At 55.7% G+C, this 19,603-nt stretch overlaps 1 protein-coding gene across 1 annotated transcript in view; it reads right to left on the bottom strand.

Annotated features, from left to right (window-relative positions):
- Window positions 1–19,603, bottom strand: part of USP48 (ubiquitin specific peptidase 48) — a 65,318-nt gene that overhangs the window by 41,465 nt on the left and 4,250 nt on the right. The window contains 2 exon segments of the mRNA XM_083161785.1: window positions 272–392; window positions 2,020–2,175. Of these exon segments, the coding sequence (XP_083017911.1) occupies window positions 272–392; window positions 2,020–2,153 (255 nt within the window). The 5' untranslated portion in view covers window positions 2,154–2,175.

The following is a 19,603-nucleotide window of genomic DNA, read 5'->3' as shown; positions in this document are numbered from 1 at the left end:
TCAACACACATCAGTACTAACAGTAAGTGGGCACTTCCAGAGGAGAGGAGATTACACACCAGTACTAACAGTAGGTGGGCACTTCCAGAGGAGAGGAGAGATCACACACACATCAGTACTAACAGTAAGTGGGCACTGCCAGAGGAGAGGAGATCACACACACCAGTACTAACAGTAAGTGGGCACTTCCCGAGGAGAGGAGATCACACACAGAAGTACTAACAGTAAGTGGGCACTTCCAGAGGAGTAGAAGTACAGGAACGTCACCCACCTTCTTCCTTCGTTCAAAATTAGGATCATCGATGTTGTGGAAACTATTCTCATCGATCTCTCCTAGCCAGACATGTTCCCCAACTCCAACCAAGCAATTAGGGTTTCCCTTACAGTTCCTCCTGGAAGATCAAATAGCGAGTCAGAACCAGCCCAATGCCAGGTAGAGGCTCCTTACTACTACTATAAAACTGCAGGGTGTCAGCCCCACTGTCAGATACAGGTATCTGGCCTATGTTTGTGTAGGGGCCCCCAGTCTTAGGTACAGTCCTGGTAGTCCAGGCTTCAGTTACCTGGGAAGTAGTGTTAGATACAGGCTCCACGGTGCACAGGGTACCAGGGTGAGGAGGGTTAGATACAGGCTCCCGATGTGACCGAGTATCAGGGTGAATAGGGTTAAATAAAGGCTCCCAATGTCCGGTTATCAGGACGAGGAGGCTCCTACGAGGAGGCTCCCTGTGCCCGGGTATCAGGGTGAGGAGGGTTAGATACAGGCTCCACAGTGCACAGGGAATCAGGGTGAGGAGGTTCCTGGGGCACAGGGTATCAGGGTGAGGAGGGTTAGACCACAGGCTCCCAATGTGACGAGTATCAGGGTGAGGAGGGTTAGACACAGGCTCCAGGTATCAGGGTTAGACACAGGATCCCGGTGCCCGGGTATCAGGGTTAGACAGAGGATCCCGGTGCCCGGGTATCAGGGTTAGACACAGGATCCCGGTGCCCGGGTATCAGGGTTAGACACAGGATCCCGGTGCCCGGGTATCAGGGTTAGACACAGGATCCCGGTGCCCGGGTATCAGGGTTAGACACAGGATCCCGGTGCCCGGGTACCAGGACGAGGAGGCTTAGACACAGGCTCCCGGTGCCCAGGTATCAGGATGAGGAGGCTTAGACACAGGCACCCAGTGCCCGGGTATCAGGACGAGGAGGCTCCCGGTGCCCGGGTATCAGGATGAGGAGGGTTAGACACAGGCTCCCGGTGCCCGGGTATCAGGGTTAGACACAGGCTCCCGGTGCCCTGGTATCAGGGTTAGACACAGGCTCCCGGTGCCCTGGTATCAGGGTGAGGAGGGTTAGACACAGCCTCCCGGTGCCCGGGTATCAGGGTTAGACACAGGTTCTCGGTGCCCGGGTATCAGGGTTAGACACAGGCTCTCGGTGCCCGGGTATCAGGGTTAGACACAGGCTCCCGGTGCCCGGGTATCAGGGTTAGACACAGGCTCCCGGTGCCCGGGTATAAGGGTGAGGAGGGTTAGACACAGGCTCCCGGTGCCCGGGTATCAGGGTTAGACACAGGTTCTCGGTGCCCGGGTATCAGGGTGAGGAAGCTTAGACACAGGCTCCCGGTGCCCGGGTATCAGGACGAGGAGGCTCCCGGTGCCCGGGTATCAGGACGAGGAGGCTCCCGGTGCACGGGTATCAGGACGAGGAGGCTCCCGGTGCCCGGGTATCAGGACGAGGAGGCTCCCGGTGCCCGGGTATCAGGACGAGGAGGCTCCCGGTGCCCGGGTATCAGGACGAGGAGGCTCCCGGTGCCCGGGTATAAGGACGAGGAGGCTCCCGGTGCACGGGTATCAGGACGAGGAGGCTCCCGGTGCCCGGGTATAAGGACGAGGAGGCTCCCGGTGCCCGGGTATCAGGACGAGGAGGCTCCCGGTGCCCGGGTATCAGGACGAGGAGTCTCCCGGTGCCCGGGTATCAGGACGAGGAGGCTCCCGGTGCTCGGAGCTCCACGCCGGGGCTTGTTACCTGCACAGTCCCCGCACGCAGGGCTCCAGCCGGACCCGGTAGGCGATCTCGATGTGCTCCTGGGTCACCTCCTCCGGGCGGACGCTCTCGGCCCAGCGCCATGCCGCCTTCTCCAGCTGCAGCCTGGGGGCCATCTCCGGCCGGGTGGGGGCGGATGGTAGCAGCTAGATTCCCTTCGTGGAAAGGAGGTTTGATGACGTCACGGCCATGTGACTGCTGTCGTCATCAGGGGGAGGAGTCAGCACGCAGCACAGTTTTCCTGCTGCAGGAAACAGGCAGTACGTTCGTGTCGTGAGTCCCACAGCGGCGTCAGGTACAGTTTCCCGGGGGTTTATTACACGTTTACACTCTTCTCCCCCCATCTATGCCCCTGGTGTGTTAGATGGGTGGAGGGGGAGAGAGTGCACTGCTGCGTGGTTTGGAAGGGAAGGGGGGACTGTGTCCCCCGTCTGACGTCCCCTGTGTGCCGCCGGGGGATTTAGAGCCGTCCCCCTGCATGCTGTCCCAATGCTTGTCAGCCCCCCGCCCGCTGTCTTCCCTGCGTGTATGCTGACCGGTCCCTGTTCCAGAGCTGCCGCATAAGTAATGAGCGGGGGACCCAGCTCGCAGTACTCATGCGGCTGTCAGTGCCGCTATCCCGGCAGCTCTGGAACAGGGACCGGTGAGCATACACGCAGGTATGCAGGGAGGACAGCGGGCGGGGGACTGGCTGCTTCTCCGGGCTTCTTGCAGGGACACCCTCCCGCTCCCCCCTCAGACAGCCTGACCCGGCGGCTGTGTCCCCGTCACTCCCTACTTCAGACTGGGTCTCGGGTGCACACATCCCCTGTACCTGCAGCCGCTGCCTGCTCTCCGCCAGCTGCCATGTATTGATCCGTGCCGCCCTCCATGCAGCCCCCCTGCCGCCCTCCATGCAGCCCCCCTGCCGCCCTCCATGCAGCCCCCCTGCCGCCCTCAATGCCGCCCTCCATGCAGCCCGCCTGCTGCCCCCGCCTGCAGCCCGCCTGCTGCCCCCTCCTGCTGCCCCCACCTGCCCCCTCCTGCTGCCCCCTCCTGCTGCCCCCACCTGCACTCTCCTGCTGCCCCCACCTGCACTCTCCTGCTGCCCCACTGCACTCTCCTGCTGCACCCCCCTGCTGCCCTCTTGCACCCCCTGCTGCCCACCTGCACCCTTCTGCTGCCCACATGCACCCTCCGTCACCCCCTGCTGCCTTTATGCACCCCCTGCCTCCCTCCATGCTGCCCCCCACCCCTGCCACCCTCCATGCTGCCCCCCCTGCCACCCTCCATGCTGCCCCCCCTGCCACCCTCCATGCTGCCCCCCCTGCCACCCTCCATGCTGCCCCCCCTGCCACCCTCCATGCTGCCCCCCCCCTGCCACCCTCCCTGCATGCCCCCCACCTGCACCCTCCTGCATCCCCCACCTGCACCCTCCTGCATCCCCCACCTGCACCTCCTGCATCCCCCACCTGCACCCTCCTGCATCAGCCGCCTGCTGCCCCCACCGGCACCCGCCTGCTGCCCACCTGCACCCCTCCGTCACCCCCCTGCTGCCTTTATGCACCCCCTGCCGCCCTCCAGGCCGCCCCCTGCACGGGCCTGCCCCCACCGGCACCCGCCTGCTGCCCCCACCGGCACCCGCCTGCTGCCCCCACCGGCACCCGCCTGCTGCCCCCACCGGCACCCGCCTGCTGCCCCCACCGGCACCCGCCTGCTGCCCCCACCGGCACCCGCCTGCTGCCCCCACCGGCACCCTCTTGCACCCTTCTGCTGCCCACCTGCACCCTCTTGCTGCCCACCTGCACCCTTCGTCACCCCCTGCTGCCTTTATGCACCCCCTGCTTCCCTCCATGCCGCCCCCCTGCCACCTCCATGCCGCCCTCCATGCAGCCCCTCTGCCGCCCTCCATGGAGCCCCCCACCTGCACCGGCCAGCTGCCCCCACCTGCACCCGCCAGCTGCACCCGCCAGCTGCCCCCACCTGCACCCGCCAGCTGCCCCCACCTGCACCCGCCTGCTGCCCCCTTCTGCAGCCCCCACCGGCACCCTCCTGCAGCCCCCACCGGCACCCTCCTGCTGCCCCCCTGCCACCTCCATGCCGCCGCCCTCCATGGAGCCCCCCTGCTGCCCCCACCTGCACCTTCCTGCTGCACCTTCCTGCTGCACCCTCCTGCACCTTCCTGCTGCACCCTCCTGCTGCCCCCACCTGCACCCTCCAGCTGCCCACCTGCACCCTCCTGCTGCCCCCACCTGCACCCTCCTGCTGCCCCCACCTGCACCCTCCTGCTGCCCCCACCTGCACCCTCCTGCTGCCCCCACCTGCACCCTCCTGCTGCCCTCCATGCACCCTCCCGCATATTCCTGCAGCCGATTAGCACTATTGGCTGCCTAGCGGCCTTGCGACTCCTGATTGGCCAATAGGCGGTCAATTAACCAATTTGGGTGGAGGAGCCGCTGGTTGTATATAGACATCCTCTGGCTCTCCTCAGTCCATGCTAGTATGGTAGTGGCTAGATTTCCTTCGTGGAAAGGAGCCTTGATGACGTCGTCCCCCATGTGACCCGCTCCCTCAGTTGACGTCACACCCATTTGACTAAGAAGTTTGAAGCGGCAGGAGCGTGGGGAATCGGGGATAGCTGTAGCAGCGGGAGCGCGGAGATTGCGCTATAAGCACTGCAGGTACACGTTTTACACCCATGGCTGCACCTAGCCCCCGCACACGCCCGGCGGCCGTGCACAACACCCATGATTACCCCGGCCACCCCCATCAGTTCTCACCCACGCACGCCCTCGCACCCCTCATCCGTGCACTCACCCTCCACCCGCGAACCCCTCACCCACGCACCCTCCCTTCTCCATCTCATCCACCCAATGGCTGCGTACTCCTCCCTCCTCAGTTCTCACCCGCAGCTGCTCCCGCCACCCCTCCTCACCCCGTGTGTGTCACCCCCCGTTGGCTCACCCCATGGGAGCTTGAGCCATGCACCGCCTGGACCCACCTGCCCCCTCCCATGGGAGTCCGAGGCTGCGCACTGCTGGGACTTGTCTGCTACCTCTTGCGGGAAGCCAGAGCTGCACGCCGCTGGGAGGTTGAACAGGACAGAGGACGTGGAGCACAAGCAGAGCCACTAAGTATGTATATACACTGTCACCTCTGTCTTCTGACTGTCCCCTCACTCCCCCACTCTTCTCTCTTTTTCTCTCTTACTCACTGTGCCCTGTCGCCCACTCTTAAGGCCCCCATACACTATGCGATTTGGGCACGATTTCAACCGATTCAGATGAATCGGGCCATGAAATCAGCCCAAATCGCATGTTTAGACATCCCCTCCGATCTGATGCGCGGTCCCGTGCACCTCTGAGTCGGCAGTCGGACCGGCTGCACATAAGATTTCCTAAATCTTATGTGCAGCCTCCAGGCAGGATCAGCGGGTGGGGGACACTGCAAGGGCAGTGACAGAGGCAGGCAGTAGTAGCGAGCGGTGACGCCGAAGAGACAGGCAGAGTCAGTGGCGGTAGATGCTGAGGAGCTGCAGGGGGGGGGAGCTGGGCATTGTAAGCTGTCAAATGGGGGGGGGGGGGGCGCTGGAATGCTAAGCAGGGGACACAGGCAGTGGGGGGGCGGGGCGGTGTACCGGCGAGGGAAACGAGGGAACTGGGCAGGAGGATCGGGGACTAGTCTCTGCAAGGAAAAAAAAAAAAAACATTACAAATTAATGGGCAGCCAGTGATTGGCTAAGAGAGCTCTCTCAGCCAATCAGCAATTAACTGAGAGAGCTCTCAGCCAATCACTGGCTGACCATTTATTTGTATTTTTTATTTATTTTCTTTCAAAGTGAGTCCCCAATCCTCCTGCCCAGCTCTCTCGTATCCCTTGCCAGTTCACCAGCGTCCCCCCGCGTGCTGCCTCTGTGTCCCCTGCCCGGCTCCCCAGCATGCCCCGCTGCCTATTTGTCAAGTTACCATACCCGGCTACCCCCCTGCAGCTCCCCAGCGTCCCTCGCCTGCTGATTCTGCCTCGCAGCTCCCACTGTAGCTCCCCGGGAGTTGCGATATATCATATGCAGAACTTGGCACATCAAATGCCTAATCATGTGTGACTCCTCCCGGGAGGCTGCCAGGGAAATCAGGTCCGACTTGTCCCTTGGACAAGTCAGGCTAATGTATGGGGGGCCCATTAATAGGGAGCCACCCCATCTTTCCTCTTTTTCGCTCTTTTCACTCTTTTTTTTTTTTTCTATAGCCAGCAGGGCGCATTTTGCCCTTTAAAAATCGGGCAGGGCGCAGTGCCCCACTAAAACAGCCTAGCGGGAACACTAAGCTCACGCCATCACCCACCCCCCGTCGGCTCATCCCTTGTCTGTCCACCCCCCCGTCGGCTCACCCCTTGTCTGTCCACCCCCCCGTCGGCTCACCCCACCTATCCCATCTCACCTCATCCTCCACTCTAAGCTCGCCATCACCTCCTTCCTACTTCTCATCTCAATCCTTTCTCTGACTTGCCTCTCTCCCCTTTTTTTTTTCTCACCCCCCTCACCCCATCTGTCCTCTTTTCTGCTCCTTCCCCTTTTCTCCTTTTTTTTTTTTTTTTCCATTTCAATGGTCCTGGTGACACAGCTTCACATTGGGATGTAGGAGGGTCTGCAGAAAGATGAGGTGTGGTGAGATGAGTGGGGCGAAATGAGGGGGTGGGTGATGGTGTGAGCTGGTGGGGAGCAAGAGAGCGAAAAAGAGTAAAGATATGGGGTGTAAAAGTGAAATGAGAGGATGGGGGGGGGGTGAGCAGACTAGAGAGAAAGGAGGGGGATGGGGGGTGTTTGGAATCATGGAAAAAGAGGGAATGAGAGAAAAAAACCAACAGGGCAGAGTAGGGTCCGCAGGAGCCAGGCACCTATACCAAAGCTTTTGAGAGGTAGGCTCCTCCCTCTGCATCCCAGAATCCTCAGTTTCGTTTAGGTGCCCACTGGAGTGGGTGCTATACTGAAGAGGCTGCTGCCGAAGATTAGAGAGAGATAGGTATTTTTTATTTTATTAATTTTACACTTATTCTATGAGAATCCTCACACTGCCAGCACGGCAGGTGCTGACAGAAGCGTGTCCTGTCAGTTTTCCTGCGCACAGAGGAGACGCTGTCTGGTCTCTCTGTGCGGCGCTGACAACTTCTATTAAGAAGTTTCCTGGGCTCCGGAGCGTCCCTGAACTGGCTTCACGCAGGTGAGGGTAATGGGGGACGGGCACTCCGTTATGGTGGCGGCCATTTTACGCGGAGCTTACAAGATGACCTCCTTATTGAAAAGGACAGCAGCTTGTTACAGGATCAGTCCAAGTGGTCCCCATAAGAAGGGGAGACACTGGACATAGGAAATCCTATAGTGGGAGCGGCTGCTGGGGGTGGTTTGGCGCCAAAATGCTACAGACCCTGCAGCAACAGGGACATTTGGTCACTTCCCTCACTCTGCTTGGCGCCGTTTTGGGAGACGCTGTTGTGGAGCTGAAGAGCTGTATCTGGCTGAGTGAGTGGATTTCCTGGGCATCGCTACCCCCTTCTGGAGGAGAATTCCAGAGCTTCAGACAGATAAGTGCTGTGTTATACATTGACTCTGTATAAAACGCCTGTCACTTTGCACTATGTGAAATTGCTGTGTCATGTCAGTGTTCCCTCTAGGAATTTTTGTGGGCAGGGCGCCGCTGCACAGGGGCAGCGCAATTGGGGTGGACCAGGCCCGCCGACGTCATTGTTGTAGGCGGTCCCGGCCCGCCGCGTCACTAAAGGGGCCGGGCCGCCGCGTCACTAAAGGGGACGTGCCCGGGCTGCCACCGTCGTTCAAGGGGGGCGGACCTAGCTACACCGAAGTCCCTGAGCTGCCAGGGAAGCCCAGCACCGCAGAGATTGAGATGTCTTGAGCTTTCCCGGGTACACCAGCAAGACAAGCAGCAGGCTCTTTTAGCGGGGCGCATTTTGCCCTTTAAAAATTGGCCGGGCGCAGCGCCCCGCTAAAACACCCTAGCGCGGGAATACTATGTCAGAGCAACAGTCTGTAGCTTTGGGGGAGGGAGCCCCACTTGCATTGAGTGTGCAGTGGTTGTGCACTTTAAATTTCCCCTGAACAGATGGCCAAGGGGGAATTGTGCCCGGCTTGCACAGTTGTGAGACCCATGGGCAGTGAACCCCAGAGGGTAGAGCAAGCAGAGCCTGCGTGGGCTAGTGCCCTGGGCAGGTCAGTGAATGCCTTAGTGCAGTTGTTGGACAGAGATGTTGTGGTGTCTTCCCCTAAACCTATGTCATCCTCTCAGCAGTCCTCAGGCTCCTTGCCTCTGACTCAAGCAGATCCGGGCCTGTTACAGGTGATGCAGGATACTGCAAAGTGTATTAGCAGATTTAATGAGCTGCTGGATAGATTTGATAATGATACCGAGGGGACTCCCAAACGGTCTTACTCGGCGCCTTTACTGACTGGAGTCAGGAGAGGAAGGAGAATGCACGTCAGACATTCCCTGGGACCAGGGTGATGATTCTAAAGGTTTCCTCAGCCCTGGGGGTGGAGGATTGTATCACAGGGGTACAAAATTCCTTTTAAAGTTCTTCCTCCGAGGAGGTTTTTACCCACACCACTCCCAAAGGAGTCACGACTCCGAACTGCTCTTTTGGGGGCGGCTCACTCCCTTCTAGAAAAAGGAGTGGTGATCCCGGTGCCTCGGGAGGCATGGAGGAAAGGTTTTTACTCCATTCTGTTTTTAGTGCCCAGCCCGGACGGTACTTTCAGACCGATCCTAATTTAAACATCTTTAAATCTCCACCTGTGGGTAGACCACTTCAAAATGGAGTCTCTGCTTCTCAGCCTGGACCAGGGAGAATTTTTGGCGTCCATGGACATCCAGGACGCATATTTGCATGTCCCTATTCTCCCGGGGGAAGCAGACACTCCTAAGGTTTGCAATAGGGGACTGGCATTTTCAATTCCGGGCGTTACCCTTTGGACTGGCCACGGCTCCAAGGGTATTCACCACTTCACCAAGATCATGTCAGTGATGGCGGCCATTCTCCGATTGAGGGTTATCATTGTGATACCTTATTTGGACAATCTGCTGTTCAAAGCAGATTTAGCAGAGACCTTGCAGAAAAGCGGAGGCTATTCAGTTTTTGCAAGTTCACGGTTGGCTTTTAAACTTAGTCTCAACTGGTCCCATCTCAGAGGATCCAATTCTTGGGAGTTATCCTGGATACTCCTCTACATCAAGTATTCCTGCCGGAGACAAAAGCCAAGGACATGTCTCGCATGGTGAGGTCGATTCTGGAAGCACCGGGTCCCTCGGTTTGGAAGTGCTTAAAATTGCTGGGCAAACTTTTGCCAGGTTCCATTTTCGGACCTTCCAATGGAAAATTTTGACGTCTTGGTTGGGGAACACACAGACCATGAAGACTGAGAGTTTGAAGCTGATGTTAGAAACCAGGTCTTCCCTACAATGGTGGACAGATGTGGATTCCCTTCAGTGGGGTCGGTCTCTTCAGTCTTGGGACTGGCTGGTAGTCACTAGTGATGCCAGTCTCGGGCTGGGGAGCAGTGGTCCTGGACTTGAGGCTTCAGGGCCTATGGACTGCGGGGGAGGCAGCACTGCCGATAAATATCCTGGAGCTCAGGGCTGTTTGGAAGGCATTGTCCCTGGCAGAAGACAGGCTGAGGGGTCTCCCCAAGGTCCATTCGGACAACGCCATGGCTGTGGCGTGCCTGAATCATCAGGGAGGTACACGCAGCAAGCTGGCCATGTGGGAGGTATCCCAGATTTTTGGTTGGGCGGAGCAGAATGTTCCGGCCCTATCAGCGATATTCACCCCTGGGGTGAAGAATGTCGAGGCTGATTTCTTGAGCAGGGAGGAGCTGCTCGAAGGGGAATGGATGCTGAATCCACAGATATTCCAACAGATTGCATCTCGATGGGGGACCCCGGAGGTGGATTTAATGGCTTCCAACAATTAGGTTCCCAGATTCTTTTCCAGGACGAGGGATCCCTTGGCGTTGGCTGTGGATGCAATGACCGTTCCCTGGACAGGGTATCTGGCATATGTTTTCCCGCTGTTTCCGATGATTGCAAGGGTTCTGAAGAGAATCGGGTCCCAAGGAATTCCGGTAATACTAATCGCTCCGCATTGGCCAAGGAGGTCTTGGTATTCGAGTGTTCGGAAACTGTCAGTGGAATCGTGGCGCCTACCTCAAAAGGCCAGACTTACTAAGCCAAGGACCGTTCTTCCATCTGGATTTAGCTTGACTAACTTTGACGGCTTGGCTATTGAAACCGCCATTTTGTAAAGGTTTTTCTGAGGCAGTGGTAAATACCATGATTAAGGCCAGGCAGTCGGTGTCTTCGGCCAACTACTACAGCGTCTGGAAGACATATATTAGGTGGTGTGAGCGACAGAAGTCTCATAAGTCAAGGTTTTGACTGTCAAAATTGCTTGAATTCCTTCAGGATGGATTTTCTTCAGGCCGCAGTCTCCATTTGCTTAAAGTACAGATATCCGCTCTGTCGATCTTCTTTCAGAAGAGAGTGGCTGTACTTCCTGAGGTGCAAACTTTCCTTCAGGGGGTTTCCAGGTTGAAATCACCATATAAACAACCAGTGGCACCCTGGGATTTGTCTTTGGTTTTGGTGCTGGAGTGTCTTCAACTGCCTCCCTTTGAGCCTTTTAAGGTCGGCTGACCTTCCTTATGTGGAAATTTGGTATTTTTATTGGCTGTTTCCTCTGCAAAGAGGGTTTCGGAGTTGGGAGCGTTGTCCTGTAAGGCTCCCTTCCTTATTTTTCATGACGATAGGGCCGTTCTTAGACCCCCAATTTTTTCCAAAAGTAGTTTCTGCTTTTCATCTGAATCAGGAGATTGTTCTGCCTGTGTTTCAACCCCCAGAGGGAGGGTTCTAGAAAAAGGGACAAATTGAGGAATTTGGATGTGGTGCGCGCCTTGCGCATTTATGTGGACAGAGTAAAAGGTTTTCGGAAGACAGATACCTTATTGGTCTTGTATGATGTACACAAGATAGGCCGGCCCGCTTCTAAACAGACAATAGCCAGGTGGTTGAGATCGGTTATTGCTTTTGCATATACTAAGGTTGGTAGGCCTGTTCCGGCCAGGATAAACGCACAAACGCAACGTCTGTTGCTACCTCTTGGGCGGTTTGCCATGGGGCTACAGCTGAGCAAGTATGCAGCCCCGCCGCTTGGTCATCTGTTCACACTTTTACCAATCATTCGCATCATTCGGGCGAGCAGTGATGAGAGCTGCAGATCTGAGCTTACCCTCCCAAAAGACCGGCTCTTGTACGTCCCAATGTGAAGCTGTGTCACCAGGACCATTGAAAGTGAAAAAGAAGATTTTTGTAAGAACTCACCGTTCGAATCCCTTTCTCTGAAATGGTCCTGGTGACACAGCAATCCCTCCATTATGCTCAGTAAGTATGCCAGTATTCATGATATATCATGTTGTTGTTGGTTAAATTGATGTTTGTGCATATGTTTGAACTGAGGATTCTGGGATGCAGTGGGAGGAGCCTACCTCTCAAAAGCTTTGGTATAGGTGCCTGGCTCCTGCGGACCCTACTCTGCCCTGTTGGCTTTTTTCTCTCAATTCCTCTTTTTCCATGATTCCACACACCCCCCATCCCGCTCCTTTCTCTCTCTAGTCTGCTCACACCCCCCCCCCATCCTCTCATTTCACTTTTACACCCCATATCTTTACTCTTTTTCGTTCTCTTGCTCCCCACCAGCTCACACCATCACCCACCCCCTCATCTCACCACACCTCATCTTTCCTATTTTTTCGCTCTCTCCCTGTCCCCTTTTCCCTCTCGTGTAAACTCTTGACCCCCTTAGCCTGTGCCCTCTCACCTCATCCACTCTAAGTTCGCCATCACCTTCCTCCCTCTCATCTCAATCCTTTCTCTGACTCTCCTCTCTCCCCCTTTTTATCTCACTCCATCTGCTCCTTCCCCTTTTTATTTTGACCCGATTTTTTTCATTGAATCCAATGTAAATTGGGTTCCTGGGACCCAATTTTACATTGGATTGAATGAAAAAAATTCCCCCCCCCCCCCCCCCCCCCCCCCCCCAAATTTAAGCGCGTTAACCCCAGGCCACGATAGACGCCAACCCGAAGCGTGGCGAGCGCAGCGAGCCCGCGAGGGGCGGCGGTACGCGTCCTCCGACCTTTTCATGCCCTACTATCTACGTCGGCGTGGAGTGAGAATAGAATAGTGTGGCGAGCGCAGCGAGCCACCGAGCCCGAAGCGTGGCGAGCGCAGCGGATACCTTCACAGGTAAACGCGTCCCTTCGCGGGCTTCACAGGTGTCCGCGTCGCCACGGACACCTGTGAAGCCCGCAAGGGGACGCGTATAACTGTGAAGGTATCCGCGTCCCCTCGCGGGGCTCGCCACGCTTCGGGCTCGGTGGCTCGCTGCGCTCGCCACACTATTCTATTCTCACTCCACGCCGACGTGGATAGTAGGGCATGAAAAGGTCGGAGGACGCGTACCGCCGCCCCTCGCGTCCTCCGACCTTTTCATGCCCTACTATCTACGTCGGCGTGGAGTGAGAATAGAATAGTGTGGCGAGCGCAGCGAGCCACCGAGCCCGAAGCGTGGCGAGCGCAGCGGATACCTTCACAGGTAAACGCGTCCCTTCGCGGGCTTCACAGGTGTCCGCGTCGCCACGGACACCTGTGAAGCCCGCAAGGGGACGCGTATAACTGTGAAGGTATCCGCGTCCCCTCGCGGGGCTCGCCACGCTTCGGGCTCGGTGGCTCGCTGCGCTCGCCACACTATTCTATTCTCACTCCACGCCGACGTGGATAGTAGGGCATGAAAAGGTCGGAGGACGCGTACCGCCGCCCCTCGCGGGCTCGCTGCGCTCGCCACGCTTCGGGTTGGCGTCTATCGTGGGGTGACGACGGGGACATCTATAATGTGAAATGGGTCATATTGGCCCATTTCACATTTTTTCACATTTTTACAGCATTTCAATGTTAAAAATTTTTTTAACATTGAAGCCTATGCAAAAATCGGGTGCGTCGCATCGCGTCGGGACCAATGTTAATGGTCCCGACCGACGCGATGCCCCCGATATTTTACCTTTCCCGACAAGATTTCAATGTTAAAATATTTTTTAACATTGAAGCCTATGGAAATATCGGGGGCATCGCGTCGGTCGCGTCGGGACCAATGTTAATGGTCCCGACCGACGCGATGCCCCCGATATTGTCTCCTAGCCGGCAAAATGGACCTGATTTCAAAAGAAATCGGGTCCATCGGGGGTAATCGTGTCCCTTAATTAAGGGACACGATTACTTAAGATTGTGGCCGTGCTAGGAAACAAGTACCTTATTTTGTCTTTTTTTTTTCTTCTTCTTCTTCGTGTTCCATGGCACCCACAGGGTGACCTTGGGGTTGAAGGTGGATCTAGAGGACTGTGCACCAATCAGCAAAGCTTTGAAAGTTTCTCAGGATGCCTGATCCCTATCCCCTATAACCCTGCCTCCATCCTCATCTCCTCATTTTTTGTTTGGTGCCAGCATGAAGGGTAGCGGCTAGTTTCCCTTTGTGGAAAGGATCTTTGATGTCCTCCCCATGTGACCCGCTGTCCTCAGATGACTTCACACCCATGTGACCCGCTGTCCTCAGATGACGTCACACCCATGTGACTAGACATTTTCAAGCAGCAGAGGATTACTGGCCGTGTGTAGGTACTCTTCGACATGCTCCTCCCCCCCTGCAGACTGATTCCCCACATGTGCCCTATTGCCCCCAGGATCTCCCTGACCTGTCCCCTGCCCCCTTCCCCTGCACAGCCTGACTCCCCACATGCTCTCTGTGTGCCCTATTGCCCCAACATTTCTTCGACCTGCCCCCCCTGCAGTCTTCTTCCCCTGTGTCCTTCAGTGTGCCCTATTACCCCCCCCCCCCTCCCCTTCCTCCTCCTCCTTGAAGCCTGATTCTCCATATTCCATATCCCGGGATTTGGTCCCAAAAAAGTCTGGGATTTTAAAATATCCAATTTCGGGATTAGACTGTGCATGCGCAGTGTAATGCTGGGCAGCGTCTGAGCAATCGCTCATACGCCGCCCGGCTGTTCCTGAATCCTGACACCTGCGTGCGGCCTGTGTAGCGTGACAGTAGAGGTCACTCTGCGCAGGCCACACCGCCCACTCTGTTGCAGCCTTCTCCTGTGCCCGCCCCCTTCTACTCTCCTCCGCACGCCCACCTCTTCTCCTCTGCCTGGCCGCCCGCCTCCTTTCCGTCCTGCCTCTTCTCCGGCTGCTGTGCTGTCTACTAAGGAGGAGGTGTATGAGCCTGGAGGCACCGTCCACCTCCGAACCCACTCCTCTCCCAGCCACCCGCTCCGCTAATGTGAGTAAATGTGCGGGTCGGCCAGTGTGGGGGTGGGTATGAGACACCCCTGACACAACTATGGATGCTGATCCCAGGATTGAGAATTTTCCAATCCCGGATCCTCTTTGAGGTAATCCCATAAGAAGCTAATAAAAATATATATTTTTTTCTTTTCTTTTTTACACTGAGCCGCCCCCGCTGTCAATCATTGACGACGGGAGTGATGTAGCTGCCGTGGCGGAACTCCCCCACGACCTGTGTCAGAGGGGTACTCGGCGGGGGAGAGACACAGCGCCTAGCACTGCCAGACATCTCCCCCAGGCAGCTTGGCCAGAGCATTGGAGAAGGTAAGGTTCTCTGTGAGAGCACAAACAGCTGCTGCGCATGATGGGAGTATGCCGCAGCAGCTGGTGTGGACAATGCTGCTTGCGGCAGGGACTCCATTAGACCACTGGGGCCTGAGCACAGCCTGGATCTCTTGGGATCCATTTTAATGGGGATCTTTTTGCTCCAGTGGGGAAAGACCAACACAGAGGGGATGGTGCTTAGCCTGCTGAACGTCCTCCAGCTTTGGGCGCCAATCGCTTGCAGATCTGTTGCCCAGGAAGCTGTACTATCCTGTTACTGCCTCTCTCTGATCAGCAGGAATCGCAGCACGAGGCCAGAGCTACCAGAGTGCAGGTACAGTCTCCCTTGTGAAACTATCTACACGTTGTTCACAGACAGAGGCGTAGCTAGGGCGGAGCCAGTGGAGCACCAGCTCCGGTCGCCGACATGTCATCTGGTGCCGGAGCTCTGCCGCCAGCTCCCCCGCCCTGCTCGCCCGCTCCCCTCTGTGCAAGACTGCAAGTGGCTTCCCATTGTACCTGGAGATGAAGAGGAAGCCCGGGGTCGTGGGTCAGCGCAACGACGAGAAGGAGGAGAGTGAACTTGAAGCTGCATAGCGAGGGGCAGAAGGAAGAAGAGCAGCAGCGTGGCCAGCAGCACGTGGGAGCAGAGCAGAGAGAGGGACGGAGCGGAGATTGAAAGCTCCAGTCCCGGCACTCGACAGCAGCGCCCGATACCTGACAGCCGCATCACCGCACCATTCCACGGCACCTGGCATCATCAGACCGCAGAAAGGTTCCGTGGACTGGTGCGGTGATGCGGCTGCCGGCCCGGGTATCGGGCGCTGGTGCCGGGGACTGGAGCTGTCAATCTCCGCTCCGTCCCTCCCACTCTCTGCTCTCCTCTCATGCGCTGCTGGCCACACTGCTGCTCTTCCTCCTCCTGCCCCTCGCCGGGCAGCTTCATTCTCCTCCTTGTTGCACTGACCCCCGACCCCTGGCTTCCTCTCCTGGGACCAGGCACTTCTCCTCTCCAGGCCCCGCACCCAGCCTATATAACCAGCACCTGCTCGCAGTACCAAGTGTCGCCCGGAAACAGAAGGTTCCAGACCACCCCAGGGCATGTGAGTTGGCCAGTGTGGCCCTATCTCCAAGGGTACATGTGCCGACGGGGGGGGGGGGGGGGGGCGCGCGCGCGCGAAACATGCCCTTGCTCCGGGCACTGTGGAACCAAGCTACACCAGGTCACTGGTGACCCTCTCAGGTCACATACACTTAGTGTATCACTCTAGGTAATGGGCGCCACAAACAGGGTTTATTTTACTAAATCACTCAGAAAATGCATATAAACCGCTGTGTGTAGATCTCCCTCACCCACTCACGGAACCTAGACCCCCTCCCCATTCACCCTGGTTGCAGTCGTGGCCAGCCAATCACGGCTTGCTGTGTCAATGCCCTGACCCTTAGAGCTGGCTGTATTAGCCAGCCCCAGACAGTAGGTAGCCAGTCCGATGGTGGAGGAGCAGAGAAAAGCTCCAGAAGAACCAGCCCTGGGAGGTGGCAGCCATGCAAAAAAAAGCTCAAAAGGCCCCGCACCCAGGCGAAGAACACAGAGGAAGAGGCTGAAGCCCTGGGAAGCAGCAGCCATGCAAAAGAGCTTAAAAGGCCGCCCCAGGTGAAGACTCTGCAGAAGCCCGGGGGGGCATAGGCTCCCCTGGGTGAAGACAAGATGCAGTTTAATAAAATATTTACAAATCTGTGTTTTTATTTTAATATTTCCTTTACAGGTAGCTATAGGTGCTGGTGGGCTTTTAATGCCCCACATGCTGGTACTTGTGGTTCTCCCAAGTACCAGCATGTAGGACAGGCTTGCTGGGACCTGTAGTCCTACTGTAAAAGACAATATTACTGTTTAAACAAGCTTTATCAACCCTGCACCCACCGCCCAGGGGAGTTCCCACCTTACCAAAAACTCTCGGCCTGGGCTGACTAGATAGGGTGGGTAATGCTTTGGCTACGGGACTCCATCAAGCGTGGAGACTGGTGCTGGTCCCCAAAATACGGGGGATCCCTATTCATTTTCTCCTCTGTATTTTGGGAACCAGGACCACTCCAAAAGCCCGGGGTGGAATATGATTGGGGGGGGGGGGGGGCGGGGCGGACCCTATGCTTGTTCTATTATTATTTTTCTATTTTACACAAAGAAGATGTCACTCCCCAGGCTCTATTCCAAACCATTATTTCAATATGAAGAGACTTTATTCCCCTGAATTTGCCGAAACACTTTCTGTGAGAGATTTGAAATCTCTCACAGACGCTCCCATTATGAATCTCAGGCACAAATCTCTCCATGTGTACGGCCCTTTAGAGAGAACTCTGGGATATTATGATGGAAGATCACTTTTATGTTTTTTTCTACATGTGGCCAATGTAATAGAAAGTTATTGTGGACATTTTGATACTGGGTCATTGTGCATGGAATGTCACACCTGGTCTTGTGTTGCACTAAGGCAATTGCCCATGGCCCTGCTCTGGTGGAACCCACATGGGCACAGGTTTGGGGTGATTGGTCTCATCACGTAAGTCTGGGATGCAAACTTTATAATAAGTCGCACAGTTGCAGTGGAGGGGACCACGGAGGCCCTGCATATTGCTGTTGGTAGGAGCATTGGTAGCATGCGGCTGATTCAGCTGTTGTCTTCCGCCAGCCGTGGCTTCCAGCTCCCATACTTTGCCACGCTTGCCTGATGCCGGAATGCTGTTGTCTTTAAATTGATAACAAGCATCCTGGATGGCGCTAAATCATAGGACTCCCATCTGCAGATGTATTGGTGCATTGTGCTGGGTGTACAGGCAGCCTATGTATTGGTGCTGCATGTACAGGCAGCAGATGTATTGGCGCATCGTGCTGGGTGTACAGGCAGCCTATGTATTGGTGCTGGGTGTATAGGCAGCAGATGTATTGGCGCATCATGCTGGGTGTACAGGCAGCCTATGTATTGGTGCTGGGTGTATAGGCAGCAGATGTATTGGCGCATCGTGCTGCGTGTACAGGCAGGCTGCTAAAGACAGATACAAGAATGAATCCTGCTCCAGTTTTAATTTTTCATACAAGAGACCCTCTTCACTCCACATTTATAGATATATATATATATACACACAGATCTAACTCTCCCGGCACTCCATATGACAAATCAACTTGCTTGCGGTTCCAGACTATTGATTTCAATACATCCAATCCCAGTGCAGGAACAAATGGCACTCACAAGACGAGTAAATAGTTGCAGCAAATATTTATGGTGGTAGGAGAACGTTTCGGGGTCTGCGCCCCGACCTATATAATTTACTTCTTTACAGTTTCTTATATAGCGCTGCATATTCCATTGCATAATATATATTTGAAGGAGCAATGCCTTATAATTCAATTTGAAGGTGCTACCCACTTTCCTAAAACACCCATACAACAATAGTAAGTAGAGATATGGGTGAAAGTCCTATAATACTGAATAAAATGTAACTTAAAATTCATATGATTCTGATGATTCGCTAAGCAGTGAAAATTCGCTGCTTGGCGAGCCTTCCAAAGCTGACTGCCACAATCCACACGGTACTTGTTTCCTAGAACGGCCACAACGATTTTTGACGCAGACATCTTGTCGGAAAAACTGCGTTGATGGCATCGCACGCGTCCTCCGACCTTTTTCATACATCCACGTCGGCATGGACTTGAGAATAGAAGCGTGACAAGCCCTGCGAGGGGACGCGGATACCTGTGAAGCCCGCGAGGGGACACGGATACCTGTGAAGGTATCCGCGTCCGCTTGCCACGCTTCGGGCTCGGTGGCTTGCTGCGCTCGCCACACTTTCTATTCTCAACTCCACGCTGACGTGGATAGTGGGGGTATGAAAAGGTCGGAAGACGCGTACCGCCGGCTCGCCACGTTCGGGTTGGCGTCAATAGTGGGGTGGCGTTAACAATGGAGGGGCATTTACAACCATCAAGGGGGGGGGGGTTTCCTATACAAATATGGGGTTTTGGGGCTTTTTACATTGATTCCAATGGCCGCGATCAATGCGATTTCGTCTTTCACCGGCAAATAGCCCAGTGATTCACACAAAATCTGGGACATCGCGACGATCGCATGCCTTACAGTTAAGGCATGCGATCGGCCTGATTGTGGCCATTCTAGGAAACAAGTACCATCCCCGCAGCTTTGCAAATGGTTGTTTTGCATTAACATCCATTTGCAGGGTAGCTTAACTACCATGGTTGCCAACCATCAAATTACTTTTTCCCCTGCTTGCAAACCAAAGTCAATCTGGACTGACCTAGACTTGTGGCATTTGGGTCCGAGAATGGGGAGGTGGCTAATGTACTGTGACATCAGCTGCCCACCCCCAGAAGGCAAGTGCCTGTCTGCATTCCCATGGAAACGCCCAGTGTTTTCCTGGGCCCATCCATAAGGACCTAACAGAGCTGGACAATAGTGGCCATCCAGATGTTGATGAACTACACATCCCAGGATGCTATGCATCAGTTTTGCTATGTGTCCATGCTAAAACTGCTGCAAGACATGCTGGAATGTGTAGTTCATCAACAGCTGATGGGCCGCTATTGCCCAGCCCTGACCTAACATCTATGGGACCATAAAGGTCCTTACAGCACGGCTCGACAAACTCCGGGAGCCAGGTCACCATGGCGACCAGATTTTCCTTCCTGGCGACCAGATCCTGTGGAGACGTGGCAGTGTCTCTAAGCTCCTTTTATAACATTGTAGCCCACATACCCAGTGTTACGGTCCAGCTGACAATAGTAGCCCCTTCGTAGGTGAACTCCTTGCAGCATCTGGGAAGGGGATCCTTCTGAGTAGCGTTCCGCTCTCAGA

The sequence above is a fragment of the Crinia signifera genome, chromosome 19 (assembly GCF_055691185.1).
Source record: "Crinia signifera chromosome 19, ASM5569118v1, whole genome shotgun sequence".
Classification (NCBI taxonomy): Eukaryota; Metazoa; Chordata; class Amphibia; order Anura; family Myobatrachidae; genus Crinia; species Crinia signifera.
This window is presented reverse-complemented; position numbering and strand designations above follow the sequence as displayed.